The following is a 21574-nucleotide window of genomic DNA, read 5'->3' as shown; positions in this document are numbered from 1 at the left end:
ATGACCTGAAAAAAAGTATTGAAATAGACAAGAGTGGAGAACGTCCCGTTTGTAATGAGTGGAAATTACATGCTGGTCTGGGACATCTACAGTAGTTTCCAAAATTCAGCTGGCCCACAGTGTAAGCATTAGTCAGCCTACCTAGGGGCACTTGGGAGAAGTATGTACAGGGAAAAAATAAGGAAGTGGGGGAGGGGATTTAAATTGAAAGGATCCATTCACTCTAATTTTGTTGCTAGTATCCTTATTTTTCATACTGCTTAACTGTCATAGGTGTTTTTTGTTCCTTTCTGCATCAGTGGTCAGAGCTATGCCTTTGCAAACATATACCACATGCCTTTGTGGGCAATCCAGTTCAAACTTGGGTATGTCATCTAACTCCATTTCACCTATCCGACTACTGTTATGCACTGTTTTTGTCAGGCCTCAGTCAGAGATCAGGGTCCCATTGTGTTAGTCACTATACAACCACATAACAAAGAGACATCCACATCCTTTCTCCAAGAAACTTGGTATATCAGTTTAAGACAGTTACCAATGTGCCTCCATTACCCCTTTATTTTTTTTATTTATTGGATATACCACTGGCTCAATCCTGCAACGTGGCAAATGTACACAGTAGAATTTTAATAGGAATTGAATATCTTGAGCACTTTCCAGGACTAGTTTCCAGTCTTTTCTGTCAGGTCTTAATAATCCCATCAGAGAATGAGTGACAGCCTAGATTAGTTGCCCTATTTTCTGTGACCTGGTGAATAACTGTGTTTCTACCTTCCTGTAACGAGACTCAGTTATCTTTAGTTGTTTGTGTACCTTAAATTTATTTTAATAAAAGAAAACTATTAAGGAACTCTGAGAAGAAACCTTTTGCAATCTCTTTAGTAGATATCAATCCAATCTAAAATATTTTATCTTTAGTCATACTTTGTAACTATTTTGGGTGCCTGCCTTACATAGATGTATTGTACTTGTTACTGGGCTGCTTTTCTCTTCCTTCTTTAAATTAATATTTTTAGTAGTAGGATTTTGCTTCCATCCTTTTTCTCCCAACCACTGTCCCACTAATGTATATTCCCTGTGTATTCCCATGAAAAGAAGTCTTCTGTCTGTACCTCATGCTTAATCAGGTATGCAGATACAAATTAAATACCTTCTTTTCACAAAGTTTGCTGTTCACTTCTCTTATGCTAGTGCCATGACTGAACTTTAAATAAGGTATTTGTACAGAAAAATGATCTACCACTACAACTAATAGAAGCAGTCTTTGTGTATTCCAAAATTAAGGCAATATTATTTATCATAGTCCTATTTCATTATCCAGTTGGTAAGTCCTTAGTTCTCTTTCATACTTCTTATTTAGTTTTTCTCACTCTTCATATTCTTTTCTCCCTATCCTTTGGTTTTCTGAATCTGTCTCCCTGTCTCTTCTAAATGTTAAGATTTCAATTTTTCCTTTATTCAACTCTGCTCATGCACCTGCTCCCATTCACCACAACCTGAATCCATCTCTGGCTGGTTTGTGCTGTTTCAACTTGGCTTCTCTCTTGAGAATTGTCTCTATCAAAGAGACATTCTTGAGTAGTGTAGCAATTCCCACATCAACCTTACAGACTTGTCTATACAGCAAGTGATTAAGGGAAGGTGGGTCACCTCTGGGGCTTCATTATGTTCTGGTGATCCATACTTACCGGTGTGGCCTCTGAGGGCGTCTTTACACATGCTCCAGCGCTGAGGGGGAGGGGAGTGGAGAGACTGTAATTAAAGCAGCTCTTCATATATTCCGTGTCATATGCTTGAAAATGCCAGTGGGGCTGCTTTAACTAAAGTTCATTTAACAAGCTTTAGTTAAAGTGGTCTTGTTGCCCTTTTGAAGCTTTGGGATGCTGAATACAAGTGATGCCAAGGCTGCTAGATACTAACTAGCACACTCCAGCTGACTTGATTAATTGAGTCTACTCTGAAACTAGCACACATCAGAGCAGGCATCCAGCATGTGTATAGGTGCCCCGAGACTCTATGGCTGTGCGCAGATGGAACGAGAGTCGTGTGCACAACATTTTAAAGCAGGCTAAATGCTTCTGCACTGCTTTACTGGTGTTGGTGTTTGCACACATTGGCAGCGTATTGTGCTTTAATTCCTGCCGCTGTAGTTAATTCAGTAGCATAATGCACCTTAAATGACTTTGGGCTCAGCAAACTAAAACTCCTTTGAGGAGTTTTAGCTTGCTGCCTCTACAGCTGCAGAGTGAAGTACTGGGCTCTGTACAGCTGCACGGCTCTGCAGGAAGCCCTGCACTCAGCCTGGCAGCAGCCTGGGAAAGCAGCTTTACCCAAGAAAAGCAGTAAGCCTGATCTCCCCCCTCCCCTCCCCCAGAGCCTGCCTGCCTGCCTGAGCTGCATGGGGACCCAGTGCTTCCCTTCATGGCTATGGTACCCCCCAGGACCACCTGATCCCAGTGCCTGCAGGCAGGTGCAGCCTGGGGAAGACCACTGCCACGGAGGGAAGCTTCAGCCCCTCCCACAGCCCAGGGAGTTCTCCACTTGCTAGCAGCTCGCCCTCCCCTCCCTGCCGGAGAGGCAGGTAGGTCAGCGGAGTTAGTACATGACATGGGGTTTAATCAGCCCTAAATTGAAGTGGTGTTTTTTAAAATCCTCCACTTCAATTTAGGGCCTCCCGTTTAGTCTACACACGCCCTAAGCATCTAGGTATAAATTAGAACAGCCTAGCTAGCTTACCTAGCTTACACTTTTCCACCTCTTGGCCCTTTGTTTTTATTAGTGAACCATTTAAGCATTGTCTCACAAGGAAACTCCCTATGTATATAAGGATTCACTTATTTTGTAAAATGAGAGAGACATTTTGAAAGTGACTGACTGCCTCTTGGAAGCTATCCTGTTTAGCACTTCTCTCACTTCAGAACACTGACAATGATACCACTTCAATGTACCTATGCTGAAACTGATATTTAAAGTGCACTGATGGCAGGACATGTTTTCCAGGACAGGAAGCTCCTTTTCTTACAACTGTTTGAATCTAACTTCAAGGGTTTTTCTACACATGCAGTTAAAGGTGCAATGGGATCTAACATGTGATCCACACAACAGCACCTCCTGCCATGCCACATGTACATCGCAGTGGATGTGATTGTGGGACCCAGCACCTGATGAGATCATGCCTTATTCCTGATACAGGGGGATCACCAGGCCAGGCTTCCCCTGCATCAGCAAATAGCAAGCTCCCACAGCTGCAGGACTTGCAGCTGACAGGACTCTTAGCCCTGGTTGCACCCCATGGCTGCTGGAGCTGAGAGTCCTACAGCAGACAGGACTGTCAGCCTCAGTTGCACCTCACATGTGAGGCTGAGCATCCCATCAGCTGCAGGACTCTCAGCTCTGGCAGATGTGGGGTGCCTCCGTGGCTGGGAGATTGCAGCAGTTGCAGTCTCCCAGTCATAGGGGTGTGTTAGGCACCCCTGAGATCACAGCAGCTCTAGTGTCCCAGCCATGGGAGCACAGGCTAGATGTGCAAATTAAAGCTAGATAGAAACCAGCTATGACGTTATTACACATTTTCCATCAGTAACTTCATAGCTGGTTGGACCTTTTTAAGGCACCATAGCTCATTTGCATATATAGCCAGTCTAAATTAATGGCATGGTTAACTAGGTAATTGCATAATACACGTAACATGAAGAAGGGGCCTGAGAACTAGGGCTGTGCAAAATTTTCCCAGCTGTTTTGATTCGACACTGTTTTGACTCATTGTGAGCTTGAAACAGTGAAATCGAATCAAAATGAAGGACTTTGAAACAGCCTCAAAACAAAACAATTCTAGTCAAAATGTTTTGAAAGTTTCTAAACATTTCCAGTTTCAAAGCAGCCAGCAGCCCTGGCTCTCCCCGTCTCCCACCACCCGGCTGCAGAAAGCTGGTCACAGTGCAGGGGAAGGGAACTGAGACAATCCGATCTAAGCCAAGGGATGGGAACTCCCTTCCCCAGTCCCAGGCAGCAGCACTGGCTTCCCTCCTTCATCTAGCAGGTACATCAGGGGCCTACAGCCCTGATCTACCTGCCAGATGAGAGGCTGTTTTGAGCTTCCCCATTATAGCTAATGGGCAAAACCTTGAAAAAGCTTCAAAATGGCCTGTTTTGATGAAGCAAATGGAACAGCTGTTTCAAATCAAAATAAAATTCGAAACAAAATGCTGCTCCATCTGTCACAGCGCAGGGACCTAGGAGCGGCCGTGATCTCCCTAGCGCCCCCTGCCGTGCCAAGTAGGCCATTCAGCACCCTCTCCCACCCGCCATGTCTTGGTGTCATATAGTTTTATAATGGAGGATGCCTTATTGTCCCCTTGGACATGGTGCTCAGCCCTCTCCGGCTTCTAACTGCATGCTCAGCCCTCTCCGGCTTCTAACCATGCCCCTCACCCTCTCTGGGGCCTACGCGGCGCTGGGCAGAATACCGCCCCCACCACGGGGCCAGGGTCACGACACCCCACAACATCGCACCTCTCTCCGACGCTCATCCGCAGTGCCAGCTCCGGCACCAATCGCTGTGCCCCAACAGGGCACCCAGGAACCCCCCACTCCACTGGGGAGCTCCTATTGAGGACTCCTCCGTCCCCTACAGCCTCTCCCGGTCCTCCGGTCTTTACACAAATAACACCACAGAACCATAAGCCAATTGGCTGTAACAGAACAATAAGCCTACCAGCTATAATGTACAACCCAGTCCCACCAGTCTCTCCTGCCAAGCCTCCCAGGGAGGGTTCTCTCTACCCCTGCAACATGATGCTGCTACTCATTCTGTCAGTCTGCTCGACTCAGCCCGACTCCACTGCAGAGCTCTTGCTCCTCTGGCTGCCAGAAGAGAACTGCCAGCTAGGCTTCGGCCTGGGCTGCTTATAAATGCCAGGCCCTGCCCCCTTCTGGTCAGGTGACCTACTGCGGTTGCCCCAGCAACTGACACCTGGGCTGCCCTAATTTCTTCCTAGGAACAGGGCACCGGAGTGCCCCCGTGACACCATTGAAACCTCAAAACTCAAATCGAAACAGAATGGTGCCATTTCACACAGCCTTACTGAGAACCACATTGAGGACAGAGCAAAAGTACTATTATAGATCTTTAAAGTTGTATTGGAAAATGGACAGTAAAACAAACTGGATCAAAACACCTGTAGAACATGGAAACAAAATATTTTTGGAGGACTATCATGTTTTCTTGATTGGATTTTAGTAGTAACATTTTAAAACACATAGTCTTCTATTGAAATGAAGTTCATGAAAACCAAAGGAAAAATAGAACTTGGGATAATTACATTACAAAGACAGATATGTAAAGGCATATTCCATAGGTAAATCGTTACTTCTAATATATTGTGCAAATATTATATAAATAGTTTTAAAACAGGTACCATGTTGTTATCAGTAATTATACATATTTTACTAGTTTAAAAAAATGGGCAGTATATTGTCCACAATTATACCTATACAACCTTATTGCCATTAGTGGGGTTATATAAAAGTAATGGACTCAAGAATGTGGTGCATTCATTACATTTGTAACCTTTTCAATTACAAATTTTCTTCTTCTGTTCTTAATGAAAATATTATTTCATTGCACATCCCTGTTCATCACAAAAAATGGCCTGAAATAGCTCTTGAATTTCAAAGGATTTGTCCAAGAATAAAGCACTTTAATGAATGAGTTTCTATGCTGCATAGAGGGACAGCATGGAAAGCATATCCTAGCGAGATGGAACAAGGATAGCACTAGTCAGGAGGAGCTCAGAGCTGCTGCATTGCTATGCGATGGCTCTGCCCCTCACAGTCTCTGCAGCAGGGTTACAGTAGTGAGGAAACTTTGTAGGGCCATTTATCCTTGCCTTCTGATGTGTTTCATTATTCACTGGATGCTTACAGTGAATTTCTGTCCGTTCTTTGTCTCTAGTCAGACAGATTTTGAGGAGGTTATTTGCAGACAGAAGGCTGAAGTTCCAAGAGTCTTTATTCTAGGTTAAAGACATTAAAGGGTATTTCCCAAGTGTTGTTGGACCAACCAGACTCAGTGGAAAATAATGACGCTCATTGCTAGAACATACTGTGACTCACAAGGGGCATGGACCACCAAAGCTCTGCTCTGGGAACGCTTGTAGAAAATTGATTATGTGTGGAAATTCATAAAAGAGTTAGGTCATGAGCCTTGACTGCATGGAGTGAGGATGAGCAAACTTAGGTAGGATCTGCAGAAAATGGGACAGAAAAGTGATATGGCCTAGCTATACAGGAAATGAATTAATTTGTTTTGGGACGAGTTTCATGATTTTGAAAATTCTTTTATTTCAGAATGGAACAAAACCAGGAAGGGCAAAATTTCCCAGACACAAAAATGTATATGTATGCATCAATTCAATCAAAACATGTTTAAACAAAAATTAAAATGTTTATTGCCCCCTTTTAAATATCTTACATTTGATATATTATAGACACTATTTTATATAAATTAAATTAACTGAGAAATCACTGGGAAAGGAAAATAGAAACCTTGTATTCTGTGAGTGTAGAAATGGAGTATTCAACTTTATCAAAATGCTATTCTCATTTTTTATTTCACAACTAATTTTCTTTAAAAGTGACATACATCTATACCCAGTGGAAGGAACAGCATTGGCAAAATTCTTGGAGCTAGTTGTCAAAGGTCTATATGCTTATCCAGGGCATACAGTCTACACTTGATCTGAGCTTTCCTGAAATCTAGTTTTAAATAAGTCAAGCAATGGATTTCTATTGTCTCCTTTGTATAACTATTTCAAGTTTAATGGACCTTATAGCTGGAAATAGTGACAAGTAAATAATTCATGAGTGATTTATTTGATGAATTGCTACATTGTGTTCATAAAAAGTCTGCAACCAAATTTATCCAATGTGCATCTTTTCCAATGTTGTATTTATGGTTTTTTTTAAGTTGTAAAGGTAGGTCATTTTGATATGAATATTCTTGCATGCAAATACGGAATTTGATTCTAGGGAAGACTTCTGTCTTCAGTTATAAAATTCCCTTCCTGGGAGTATTTTCAATAAAACTCAAGATCCAAATGTTTACAGACTACAGGGTTTTTCACGTGCCACTGAAATCTGTGTATGAGTTGTCCTCAGATGCATTTGCCCCCCAAATCAAACCTTTAATATTTGACCTAAAATATGTGAAAATATTTTTGCACACTGTTCTATTTAGTTTCCTCAGGCCATCACATATATTTATGGCTTCTTATTGAGTACTAGAAGTAGGATTTTTTGGATTAAATTTGGGGATTTGGGTTGAACTTATTTTTCAATTTCATTTTATACTTACATTTTTTTTTCTTTTTTGCAATGTGTGAAAATCATAAATCTACTATTTTAGCAACAAGTTGACATGCTTATAGTGAAAACCTGTAAGCATAAAGCTAGAAAACACATGAAAATTAAATTCTACCACACAGAATGATATGTATTTGCAGTGTAGTAAGATCCACTTCTAATGATCTTCATTGATATATTTATGAATTATAATTTAATTTTAAATAGGATGACTAATAGCAACACATGACTTCATCCTGTCCCCCCACTTCGCCCTTACTTACGGTTTACAAGCTTGGATGGCAATATTGGGTTGAATTTCTCTGGGGACTCAGTGTTGTCCTCATCTGTCACATATTCAAAGTTAATAATAAACATCATAGCTACTCCCTCTTGATTTTTCACTGGGATTATGTGGGTGTTGCAAATGAAGGTGGTCCCTAGGGAAAGGGAAAAAAAAAGAAAGACCAATATTTAAGCAGAGAAACCTACATTGTCTCTTTATACTAACAGTTTTAATCATGTAAAAAATAATGCAGATTGTTTTTTTCTTTTGATGACTGCTTGCTAATAAACACATGCAGCATGTTTCATTTAAGAACACCATTTTCATCAAAAACAAAATTTGTCTTCTAATAATGTATTGCATTTGTACTTAACCCAAAAGATCTTCCGTTCAAGTTGCCCCTTTTGTTCCATTGATTTCTATTCCCTAGAAATGACTTTAAACATAAATGTACAGCTTCAGGTTGTGGAGGTATTCACGTTGAGTGTCACTGCCATCTACCACATGAACCACAATGCTACTGCAGAAAAAAACACCTTTCTTCTAAATGTCAGAGGTTCTTTATGATTTACAACATGGTGAATCACATATTAAATATTCATGTGTGCAAATATATAGCTGTTCTTATTTTAGCTCTCATTATTTTTGAGGTTTGTCTAAGGATGTTTCAATATTTTATTAAAAATGACGCTCATGGAAAAAACATGCTTTGTTTTCAACTTGATCATATTGAATGGCTTTTTTACATTTCATCATAACCTTCCCCCCCCCACCAATCTTATGGTCAAGATTTTCAAACATGAGTACTTACATTCAGCATGGAATTCATAGTGAGGAACATAATTAGAAGTTGCTAGATTTTCAGAGATGTTGAGTGCCCATAGTGGTAATTTAAGTTAATGGAAGGTGTCTTTTCTCAGTGCCTACAAAATTCAGGGCCTTTTTTATTTAGGTGCTAACTCAATATCTAAAGATTTTATCCTGTTAGTTTGTGCTGGTCATAATTACAATTTTCTATTTAAAAAGTTTCATTTGATAAGGTCGTTAGCTTTTTTCTTGTTCCTTGTATTATGCTGTTAGAATAAACAGATTCCAAATACAATATGATAGATATATGTGCAAAGGTAACATGGGGCTAAAAGCTTCATGCAAACACAGCTGTGAGGTGCTGTCTTTTTTAACCGATTTAATGTACGTCATTCGTAATTTTATTCATTCAAATACAGTAATCACTGAAACTTGACAGGGGGTGTAATTTTATAAATTCAGACGTTCATTTGGGTTACACAGGAATAAATCTTTTTTTTTTGTCCTCAGAAAAAGTGATGATCCAGGTCCATTGCAACAGTGATCAGAATCATCCTGCAATATTTAATGTAGTATTTGCTATAATGTGGTATTTATAGCAGGCTGAGCTATGAATAAAAATTGACATGCTGGCCTTTCAAGTTTTGCAGCTGTACCTTCAATCCATTTAATAAAACAGTTAAGCTGTGGCACTTGCCACAGTTTCCATGGTAACAAACTGGATGACTTTAGTAAACAGAAAATAAGCAATTTAAGACTGTTCCATTAGAGCTAAAAATAGAAGAGCTGCAGGCCAAGCATTGCAACGTAGGCTGGTTAAACAGAAAGTCTGAAGAGAGATGAGAAAAAACCATTATGTTTTCAGCTAATTAACCAAAATACATATTGACTTTAAATACTTAAAATGACATTTAGAGAGCCATTTAGACAGACTTTGTTACTTTCCATCAGCTTGTTTTGAATTTCTTAACATCCGGATTTTGTTGTGACAGGCAGCTGCACAAACCGAATGATGAGCCTGTAACCTGCCACCTCCTGACTCGATGAGAAACAAAGGGCAGGGCTGAGGCTGTCATGGATTGGAAGAATGCTGAACTCCGGTGGATGAAATGTTTATGGACTTTGGAAACAAGGGTTGACAATATCTTGGATTTCACTAAACTAATGCTGAAACCCTGCAGTTTGTAGACAAGGAAGGTCTAGCCTTTAAAATATTTCCCGCAGTGCTGAGAAATAACAATATCTCACATTCACAGGGAACATTACATCCCCATGCAGCACCCCCAGACACTTACAAATTGACATTTACACCATATTTAGGGATTCACCTTCATGAACAAAAACAGCAGCTATTTAACAGTTGACAGCATAAGAACATGGCAAATAATGAATCATTCTGTAGCTAAAGGCACATTCAGGAGCAGTTTAGGAGTATAAAATGGGGAGATACTTTGGGCATGTGTAGATGTTTCTGGGACCCAATCTACAGTCCCACAGCTTACTTTAAGCAACGTGATCATAGATCAGGTTCTGCTTGTGCACACACGCACTGGTGCCTGGAGCCATGCTGGGAATGTGATGGAAGTAAGCTGGGGTGGGGGAAGGGATGGGAGGATGGGGAGCGGCCAGCAGGTGTATGCAGAAGAGGGCTTGATAGGTCCAGGGTGGATTTTCCATCCAGGGGTGAGGGAGTCAGAGGCCTGGTCAGGGTCGTGGGGGGATAGGAGAAGAGCAGCCCTGGGGTTGGGTTTAGTGGCTGGGCTTTTCCTGCCCTGAGGCTGCTCTCTGAATGTATGCACACATTTGGTTAGATCAGGCACAGATTAGATGAACTAAGATCAGGCCAGCCATTTTTTGCCTGACCTAAGCTCCTCAAATGTGCGTACAGTGTGACAGGACAGCTGGTGCACCTCCCTTTAAGAGGACAAGCAGCCTGAGAGTCAGCTTGCAGGTAGGGAGGGGGCTGATTAGGGACTCACATGATCCAAAGAGGGCTGGGCTTGAGCCATATAAGCCCCATGCTTGTGCCAGTCAGGCAGTCCAGCCCTGAGAGCCATGAAAAGGCAGCAGAGGAAGAGGGCCCCTGAATTGACAATCATACTGAGTAAGCAGCTCTGCAGGCCTGAGAAAAAGGGAAAGTTACCTGGGGCAGAGTGGAAGGCTTGTTTATGCAGGCAGGTGTCTTTTATTTTGTGTTAAACCCAGAGAGGTTGTCTGCCAGAGGGCAAAAATGGTGGTTTAGCCTTAAGCCCTGCAAGGTTAGGTTCAGGACTTTCTTAGAGACCTGGTAGCCCAGAAGGGGCTGAGGGTGGAACCCAAGTGTCCAGGAGCCTAGAGGAGGGGCTATAACCAAAGACTGCCAAGGCAATCCCAACTGGGCTAGGAGTGGGGCTAGGGCCCAGGAAGGGCCAGAGGTCTAGGAGGGGCAACTTCTGGAGACCAAATCCAGGGTGGCAAGTTGGACCAGGGAGTCTAGAGGTCTCAGCTGGCTTGAAAGTGAGGCCAGGGCCCAGGAGGAGTTAAAGGTCAAAGAAGGAGTGCAACTGGGGACTGCCAGAGCCAGGGAGCCTGGAGATCTCGCCTGGCCCAGGAGTGGGGACAGGTCCAGAAGGGGCCAAAGGTCCAGAAAGGGCCACTGCAATAGATTGATAGTGTTAGAGACCTGCAGGCAGGGAGGCTGGAAGCTAGAAACCAGGTCTGAACTATGGGCTGGGGCTAAGAGGCCCAGTGAGAATATAGGGGGCAGAGTCCAATAAGGCCAAGACCCCTACAAGGTGAACGACTGTACAATAAGAATTGTGAAGTATGGGGCATGGTATAGAGGTGGAAAGAGCCACACAATGAGCCTTTAAGGCTACAGGTGCCCTGGAAGGGAAGAGAAATGCAATAAGCCCTTAAGGCTACAGGTGAACTGCAGAGGCATAGACATGCCAAGAGGGGCTATTGAGCTTGAGGGCTGAACTGAAACTAGTGGAGTCCAGGAGGGACCTGGAGGTGACTTGCATGGACTAAGGATCACTCTAAGGCAGTGGTCACCAACCAGTTGATCTTGGAGCCTCTGACAGTCGATCTCAGTCCGTCAGAGGCTCCACAATCAGAAGCAGCAGGAGGCATGTGGCTGGGCTGAGCGATGCCCTCTGTCGCCTGGGCTGGGCTGGCTGAGTGAGGTCAGAGCCTGGGCAGCTTGTCTAGGAGGCAGGGGGGACAAGGCAGGGGGTGGGAGCAGGGGTGGGGCAAGGGCAGGGCAGGAGCTGGAAGGGGTGGAGGGCAGGGGCGGAGCAGGTGCGGGGGCACAGTATATCTTGGGGGGCACAGTATATCTATGCCAAAAAGTTATATTAACCATAAAAAGGTTGGAGACCACTGTTCTAACACCTGTGGGCAGCCTCCCTTACTTCATCTCCAATAAGAACAGCATGTGGCAGGTGAGCAACCAAGAAAGGGCTACATTACAGACTCAGAAGGGCAGGAGCCACACAGCCTCCAGCTGGTGTCATGGCCACCCCTTGGGCTCAGTCTTGTCACAGGCACTTAGATGGACCTAACCACAATAAGGTCAATCTAAATGTAACATCTGCACATATTTTTAGCTGGTCTAAATCAACAGAGTTCAACTGAAGGCCATTTACACCATCAGAATAATTTATTTAACCAGGCTAGAATTTGTCCAGGACATTAAGGCTTTTAAAAAACTCCATGGAGTCTTTAATGACTACAGGTGATCAGGATTTTACATCTCATTCAAAATCCAACACCTGCAACAACTGTACCTTTAAAATCCTGATGGAGCTTTGCTGTGGTGCTGAATAGGAAGGGATATTATTATCTAATAAATCCCTACCATTACTTCGTACCTTCCTATGTCAAATAATTGTTGCTTGCATTTGGGGCTGTGTGTGTTCCACAATTCCAGGAGAATTTACCATAGATTATATACCTACTGGTGAAATGATACAATAGTTGCCTATTGTGCTCACCTTCCCTAGTATAGTTGCTTATCTGGATCCTGTCTGATCTCAGAATAATTTACATCAGTGTACACAATCAAGGCAAATTAATATCTGAGTGTGTAATTCCCTATCTAAGCCCTAGGTCTTTTAAATGCACAGAATAAACACTGAGGAAAAAGCAGGTGGCTCTTTAATGAAGGTGAGGGTAATGAACAAATATTAGGAACGAGCTTGTTGATAAATATTGTTCATTATTTGCACTCTTACTCATTCAATTACTTTTCATGGCACTCAGCACGTTTTCCATGTTTCATCTTCTAACTGAAAGATTCTGAAAGTGGGAAATGCCTCTGATGAGCAATACAAATTTTAATGAAGTTTCTGGAATTTGCAATTCTTATCTATAGTCACGGAGCAAATAGAAGATGTCATCAGAATAATTATGAAAATTACACCTTTATAATGAAATGATTAAATATCCCAGTGGTATTTCTAAGATTTGTAAAGAATGTTATCGAGGAGTAATCACACAACATACCCCTTTATTTTGTCACTGATGACTAGTCTAAGTATGGCCTAGCCTATTCTATGTAGTTTTGCTGGGAAAACTTGTATTCTTCTGGCAAAACTGTGATGGCAGAACTTTTCTTCTTTTTTTGCTGGCAGAGCAATGCCAGTTAAGTCCTCAGTCACAGCGAAGCCATCGGAAAGCACGTGTAGATGTGTCTATTCTCTGTGTCAATTGCCATGGACCCTTTAGTAGCTGGTGTCTCCCACAAAAATTCCATGTCCAGAGCAGGCAATACACTGCCAAGACCATGGAATTGATGTCACATGGAACACAATTATGATGGTACAATATTGAGAAGACAGTCTAAAATGGAACACAGCTTTGGAAAATGGAAAAGGGCATGTCGCGAATCCCAAAGATTTAATAAACAAGGAAGAGAAAGATAGGGCTAGATTCACCAATATGTTCTGATAGTTTTTTTGCTACCCCATGGGTGGATCCAGGAGCATGGCAAAGGGTGAGCTCACTGCACTTGCACCACACAGCCAAAGCAGGGCCCCCTGTTTTCCGTTGATGATGAATTCAATGGGTGGGGAGGGAAGGGGAAAGCGAGAGTGAACAGCAGTGGTACTCACACCCTCGGCACCTGAGCTGCACGAAGGCAGTTCTGACCACAGCCCACATCAATCAGTTTGGGTTCAGAGATCATGGCACATACAGAGCTTCATAAAGAGATGCAGTGACATGCTGATGAGCGGAGAGAGCTCACTGTGCATGAGCCACATCTAAAGGGAGCAGGGTGCAGCCATGCCACTGCATGCTGCCTCAGATATCCCCCTGTGCTACCCTACTAATGCAACAGCTGTAAACCCAACTTACATGTCTGGCTGAGCTACCTTGCCTCACCAGAGCACTGCAAAGCAGCCAAGGTATTCTGGTGAATCTGGCTCATAACATTCCTTTACCTTTCTAATGACTTTAAGTCAGAATCATATGAAAGACTTCTGCTGTATGTGCAGCCCTACTTTAGCTGTCTTTTTTATGTGGACACAATCATTCATTCACATTATAGCAGTTAGTCTTAATTTTCAAGCAAACTAATGTAATGACAGTACATCAACAGTCAATGCATTGCAATCATACAGATTACTCCACTTTCATATGCAAAGCCATGATAGCCATGCTTGGAAAAATGACCTGTCCCAAAAAGCTACTTTAATTGTATTCTTTGTAATCAATCTTTAATTCTGTGCGTGATATTTTCACAGATCATTACATGTGTCGGATGTACAGAATCATTGGGAAAAAAGAGATTGTAGTATTGGGGTAACAGTAATAAATAACTGTGCTAAATCAGCAGAAAACTAGAATTTCACACAACTTTCATTACAAGGAAATTAATCTATGATGGAATTTTGAGACAGTTTTATATCATTGTTGCATTGAATGTCTGTGACAGTTATCAGACATTTTAACTGCTCCACATTTCATTGAGTATCAGGCGTATGTCAAGTGAAATTCTGCCCCCAATGAACTCAGTGGGAGTTCTGTTGTGAACTTCACTGATAGAGTTTATTTAATATGCTTTGGAGTTAATTTTGCTTCCACGTACTGAATTGATGACTACTACTCAGCTGCTTCTCATATCTTCTTTTATAGGTAGTGTGACAGGGTGCTTAGTGCACCTGTCACTTTCAGAGGAGAGAAGCCTCAAGAAACAGCTTGGGCAGAAATCAGGGAAGACACCTGACTGGCAGGGAGGCTGAGCCCGAGGTATATATAAGCCCAGGACCTGAGGTAGGTAGGCAGTTTTGTCCTGGTAGAGGACAGGGAAGGATCTCCTGAGCAGGCCACTAGAGGGTGACTCTGGCTCACACTGAGAATGTGTGTGGGTATGCAGCCTTAGGACTGGGGCTAGGGACAGACATTACAGATAAACCAGTTTAAGTGATCAGAAACTGGTTTAAACCTGTAACAGAACAGATATTCAGTACCCATAAACCAGTCTGAAAATGGCTGAAACTGGTTTGAGACAAATCTGGTTGAATGTAGTATCAGACTTAACTGATTTGGATCAAATGGTTTTTTTGCAATGTCTATCCCAGACCCTTTGCTGGTTTAAGTTAAATCAGACTTCCCCAGTATCTCAGCTCCCCCAGTATCTCAGCATGCTCTCTGGGCTGGGCGGAGCTCTCTGCTCCACAACAGAGCTGGCCCCTCCCCTCTATTCTTCCCCATGAGCCCCTCCCCCTCTACTTAGCACTCATCCTTCCTCTTCTCTCCCACACCATGGACTGTAGCCAGCATGTGGTATGCTAGCTAATGCTGTGTAAGGCTGATAGGGCAGTGTCTGCTCAGGGCCTTTTGGAGGTAATCAGCAGCTCATTTGGTAATGTCTCTGCATTTACTCCTTTGCAAAAGCTGTTTAAGAAGAGCTTGAACTAATAAGCGAGGCTTTGTTTTCTAATGGGGTGGTAAATGCTAATAACAGAGCTGATAAATGCTCTGTTATCAAGGTGGGGGGAGGTAACTCCCCCCTAATCACAGTATTCTGCTGGAGCATGGCTACACCCCCCTTGACTCTGTGCAGAAGGGAAGGGAGGGCTTCCCTCATGCCCCCTGGCTTCTAGCCGGAGCCACGGCAGGCATGTGCCTGCATTTTTGGGATATCTGCTTGGGTTCCAAACTGATTTAGCCTAGCCAGGTTAGACTAACCTGCAAAGATTGAATCAATTCAGGCTTAGGCTTCTTGAATGTCTGTCCCTAGCTTGGGAGTTCAGCCTTTGAGCCAGCAAAACAGCCAGCATGCAGCCATAGGCCTGTGGAGCATCTGGTGGTTTCTGGCAGAGACTAAAGGGGGGTAAGGAGGTTACAGCTGGCCCAGGGAGAGAGGACAGAGGACCAGAGGGGCCAGAGAGAGAACAGACATCCCAGAGAGACTGCAAGGCTAGTGCGCTTGGAAAGAATGAAGAGGGGCAGAGAGCCCAGCGAGCAGGTAGGGCCATGGTGCCTATATGTCTCACTGACCTAGGAGAGGGGCCAGAGCTCCTGAAGGGCCAAAGGCCAAGAAGGGCCATAGCTGGAGACTGGTGGGGCTGAAGAGCCCATGAGTCTCAACTGACCTAGCAGTGGGACCAGGGTCTAAGGAGGAAGACCAAAGGCTAGGAGAGGCACAGCCAGGGATCATAGGGTCCAGGGTGCCCATAGCCCAGAGAGGGGATGGCTTAAGGACTAACAGAGCCAGAAGCCTGTAGCCCATAACAGTGGTTATGATTTGATTAGCATGTGTGACATCTGTGATTTATGGACATAGGTACTGGAGAGGACAGAGCCCACAAATTTAGCCCTTAAGGTGATGAGCATAGACACCTGTGTTCATATATGAGATCAGGCTTGGGGAACCCTGGGGCAGCCTCCCTTTTTTAAAAGGTAAATACATCAAGGTGTAGCAGATAAGGGGAAGGGGAGATTGCCCAAGGACAGTAACGTTGTTAAGGGTTGAAATGGTGCCAGGGGAATCATGGCCAGAGGACCTCATTACAGCAGTAAGACATAAAAAGGAGTGAAAGTCTACTGTGCCTTGTGTGGGGCAAACTAATGCAAACTAATGATGTCTGGTAACATCATTGTGCACCTGTTACACCTGATTCAAGACCATGAGGCACTGGGGTTAGCAGTGACATGGTTGATGTGTTTGAATAAAGGTTTGAATTAAACAGCTTAGGCTAGGAACAGACATTCAGAAAGCCAGAGTATGAATTGATTCAATCTTTGCACAATAGTCTAACCTGGCTAGGTTGAATGGGTTTGTAACTGTACAGACATCCCCTCTGGACTGAAGAAATGCAGGCCATGCCTGCAGTGGGTCAGGCTAGAAGCTGGGGGTGCTAGAGGAGTCCTCCCTTCCCTTCCACAGTGCTGAGCTGAGCATGGGTGTGGCCATGCCCTGGTAGGATGCTTTCATTAGGCAGGGTTTACTGCCCCACCCCCAGGCTGCTCCTGACCGGTGAAGGAGGAAGAAAGGAGTTGATAACACAGCATTTAGCATCCCAGCAAAAAAACAAAAGCCTCTCTCATTAGTTCAACCTCTTCTTAAAGAACTTTTCCCAAGGAAGGAACAGAGGGACATTATCAGCTACCTGTTAATTAGCTCCAAAAAGCCCTAAGCGAACACTATCCTGTCTGCCTTTGTCCTGTCTGCCTTATACAGAGACCTCTCAGCATTAGCTAGCATACCACATGCTGGCTACAGTCCATGCTGTGATGGGTGTGGCAGGGATTCCTGCTTGAGTAAGGAGGATTGGGGGGTGGGGGCAGACCCTGTTGTATCTGTCATTTCTGCCAGAGCTGCAGCAAGGGAGCAGAGGGGCAGGTCCAGCCCTGCTCTGGAGTAGAGCCATGCCCAGGGGTTGAGATTGCCTCATCTCTGGCAACCTTTGTCATGAGTCCAATTAGATGGGGGCTGCATATATGAGATTTAATCTGAGAATCTGTGCTTGATGATAACACATAAAATGCAGATTAAGTATTTTGCCATATACTTGCCTCCTTAGAATCAAAGGCACATTTCATATTTGTTGTCTAATATCCTCAGTCCCACATAAAGCATATACTGTATTGTCACAAATTTCCTTAATAACATACTTTTGTACAAATTAATGCTTTTGTGATGCATAAGACACTTTGGCATGAATAAAACTCTCTGGAGTTGCCTCTTAAAATATCTTACTGCTTGCATTTTTTATATAATTGTCTTTTGTTTCTCTGAGGTGTATGACACCGTCTTGAAGATGTCATCACATTATTTATTGTGGTCTTCTGCATTTATTTTTTTCATTTTCCAGCATAGGTCCATTTCATAACAACAGTACTGGAAGATGGGAAATGCAGTTACTGGTTGCTTCAGATATTAACTAATGTACAGTTATTTAATAGGACAGAGGTTTCAACTACTCGCTGTTTTTCTTACTTACTCATATGTTCAGATAAGTGACTGGCTACAAGTTTGTGAAGGATATCTACTATAGTAAGACATGTATATTTAATTCTGAACATTTCCAGTTGCACAAGTTTACCTCCTTTCTCATATTTCAATGACTGTCTCCTGCTTAAAGCAGTGCAAGGTTTTGTTGTGCATTTTGAAGATATTACGATTTTGGCTCATATAGTTCCAACAGTAAGCTGGCACGAAAAGGCAGATAGATTTGCGTGGTGAAAGATCCCCAAAAGTGATTCTATAAAGTAATGTCTTGCTTATTCATATTTGGATTTAATCCTAATGCCTGCAACCTTTCAACAGAATGTGGAAGTGGGCACTGTGGATAGTCCTTAATCAAGTCCTGGCTGGGAATGGGTTACAACTTTGCTTCAGAAAACAGGTGATCCTGCTGAGTTGCATATGTTGCAGTGGAATAGGAACACCTGGAAATGACTGACTGTAATTTATTAACAGCTGTAATGAAGCATGTTTTCCCAACAAGCCCTGTGTCTTTGAGAGGAGATATAAACAGGGTAAAGGAGAGACTGGAAGAAAGACTGTACTTAACAAATGGGTATTCTGGCTTGTGTGAGTGTTGTGTGCAATTGTTAAGAAAAAGCCCATTTCTTTTACATTTTGAGCTCAGAGTTAGGAGATGAAAAATCCTTCCATTTTGATGATTTAGATTAGGGATTAAGACCTTTATTATTTGTTTTTCAATCTTCAGGCGTAGCCTCCACCTACCTGATGCTTATGGCTGTCCAAAGCAAATAGAACAATTTATCAAGCTTTTGCTAGTGTTTGAATATGCTATAACATCAATAATGTAGTACCAATATTAGATAATAATTTCTTGTAAGCTATATGTAATGGGGAATGTGTGTTCACAAAGTAAAAGACTGAGAAGATCATCTGCATTCCTAGCCAAAGAAAAAATACTCCCAAAGGCAAAAACTATCATAGTTTATAAACAAAGCTTATTTTGAGTGCATTTGTTGGAAATATTTATACCTTATTCTTCAAAATAATACCAAATATATTAATAGCACAGCAACTGTGTTCAATTAAAAATGGAAGCAGGTGAAGATTTTGTAAGATACAATCTCAGGGTGTCCTTTTTGAATAATGTCTTTGAAATCATAGGATGTATAGTGGAATATGGTGATTTTTTTGCAAAGCAAAAACTTGAGCAGCTCTTTTATGAACACTAGTTAAGGTTCTCTTTGTCCAGAATAATTTAATAGCATTCTGAGATCAAGTGAACTCCATAAGAGACAAGGAAATGACCCCAATTCTTTCTAATCCTTTTCAGTTAAGTTGCAGAATTAAAATTATAATGGGTCCCTCATGGTTTTGCTAAGACCCTTCTAAGTTGCTCAGAAGAAAAATAGTGGAACCATGACCTGTTCTCTATCATTTGCATGAAGCAGTGTCTGCTTCTAGAAACCCTCCCCATCTGTTGGTGGAGTAGAATCAGAGCACTGAGTTTGAGCACCCCTAGGTAACTTCAAAATCAGAAACCCCTGCATGAAAGATATAACGAGCTTTCCTGCCAGCCTTTGCCTGCGGCTCTTTGCCCTCTTTGCACTCAGCATCCAGCTTGTTCTTCAACATCTTCAAAACATGCTCAAAAATTTTGTTCCAAATAGAAGATGGCTATCTCAGATGTCTTTTTTGCCCCGTATATTCACTGTACTATAGCACATTGGAACAGGAGGAGATTGTGATAATAAGAATACTTTGTATGTTCTCCAAGAATTTAAGAGTACAAGTTTGAATTAAACCACACTGCTCTGCTGCAAGGTACATACAGTATTACTCTATTCATCATAGGTTGTCAGAAAGAGGCACAGAGAAAATCAGTGACATGCCTACAGTTATACTGCAATTCAATGAAAAAAACCCAAAGGTAGAATCTAGAGTTCTTGATCCCAGCCCCATGGTTTAACTACTAGACCATGGATCTAGTCTGCCAGTATGTGTCTAGTTTATTTTCATACAGAGCTTTTGGGAAGAGACTGTATGTATCATTATCTTTGCTATAGCTTCTATCATTGGGGATGTGACTTTATCTAATCATTTTCCAGCTTGGGGTGATTGAAAATGAGCTACCTTTTGTGGCAAGAATGGGGAATTCACAAGCTTCCTATTAAATATGTTGTACAAGGATCTGTATGACTCTCTCTCATTGAGGAGGAGCGACTGAAAATAGCTGGCAAGTTGAAATATATTATATTCCTTCTCATTCAAGAAGCTACATTTAGGGGTGGGGGGTAAAAAAAGGAAGAATATATTTGGCTGGTGTTTATTAGTGAGCTTACAATTAAATGGGACCTGTTTCCATTGACATTTCACTCCACCCTCCATATCAAATAGATATTCAGTGCGTCACCCAAGTGGCTGCTGATACTTAGACTCTTGATTTACAGGACTGCTGGAGGGCTTGTAAGGCATTAACTCGCAGTGTTTAGAGGAGGGAGAATAACTTGTGAATTTCCCTACTAAAATTAACCCTCTGGATATATTAATATCTCCCTAAGCAATCATCTGGCTGGCAGTCTGGAAAACAGTAGCATGTTCAGAATAATCATTTACTTTTTCTTTTATTTCTTTTACAGTACATTTCAAAAGCTAGATAAATACTTTTCAACACCCTTGCCCCAGCATTTCTTATAATACTGCATAGACACAATTACTGCTAACCTCATAATTATAATATCTATACCTACACTCTAATAGAACCATGGTGATTAACGGTAATGCTAAGCACATTTTACGAGAGGACATTTTCGTAGCGCTGTGTTATTTAACTAGACATAAAACTTTACAGAAGGTACAGAGCAATAAAAAAATCCAAGCAAAGACCTGTGCATGTGTGTAGAACACGGACTCTCAGAAAACATCTATATAGAAGACTGCTGAAAACTATATATAGGAGAAAGGATGCCAGGCTGTGTTTTAAACTCAGTGAGAGACCCATTGCTTCACGTCAGAAAATAATTGCTAAGATAGGAATTGCAAAGTAGAATTTTTTTCTTTATCTTTGCTTTCTCAAAGCCTACAATGAAGTTTTGTCCAAGGTCTTTTGAGGCTACGGATTGGAATCAGAGGGCTCAGTTCATATATTTTAGTGTAGATGCCTCCATAGTAAGTTGGCCCTGAACTTTGTTCATAACCTTTATAAGCAAACTGTGAAGCATTGCCTCTTGCCTGCAAAATATAGCAACAAGAACATTTCTCATTAGCATTGCTTCCAAATTGCTAACAACCGTGTTCTTTTCCTTGCATATGCAGTAGGTTTCTTTTGCCTGCTTGTTTTGGTTTTTAGTGCACCAAGTATTTCAGAAGATACTTAAGCAGCCAAATATGGGTAGTGTGGGCAAACAGCAAATGGGCGCATCCCAGGAAAACCTATAGGCTAGGTACAGACATTCAAAAGCTCAAGACATTTAAAAGCTCTTCCCAAGTTGCATGGTTTTCTGTATGTGGCGCAGTTGAGATCAGTAGTGACCGGAACACACATTCATCCTTTTGTTAGAAATATTATTAGAAACGCATAATGAATAGAGTGTTGTTAGAACTGCACAGTTTGCATCTCGTACCTGATAAGCAGAAACACCACCAAGGACATTCCTCCCCCCACTTTTGGCCAATTTGCTAGTTTTTCTTATACTAAATCACTCTCTACCCCCACAATCCCC

General features: G+C 42.3%; 1 protein-coding gene across 1 annotated transcript in view; it reads right to left on the bottom strand.

Moving 5' to 3' along the window:
- Window positions 1-21574, bottom strand: part of KCNH7 (potassium voltage-gated channel subfamily H member 7) — a 384158-nt gene that overhangs the window by 146510 nt on the left and 216074 nt on the right. Inside the window, exon 3 of the mRNA XM_019554564.1 lies at window positions 7626-7781. Coding sequence (XP_019410109.1) covers window positions 7626-7781 — 156 coding nt within the window. The remainder of the gene's footprint in view (window positions 1-7625; window positions 7782-21574) is intronic.

Source organism: Crocodylus porosus, unplaced genomic scaffold (assembly GCF_001723895.1).
Source record: "Crocodylus porosus isolate Cpor-Errol unplaced genomic scaffold, CroPor_comp1, whole genome shotgun sequence".
NCBI lineage: Eukaryota > Metazoa > Chordata > Crocodylia > Crocodylidae > Crocodylus > Crocodylus porosus.
The sequence above is the reverse complement of the archived record's forward strand: the minus strand, read 5'-3'. Positions and strand labels throughout refer to the sequence as shown.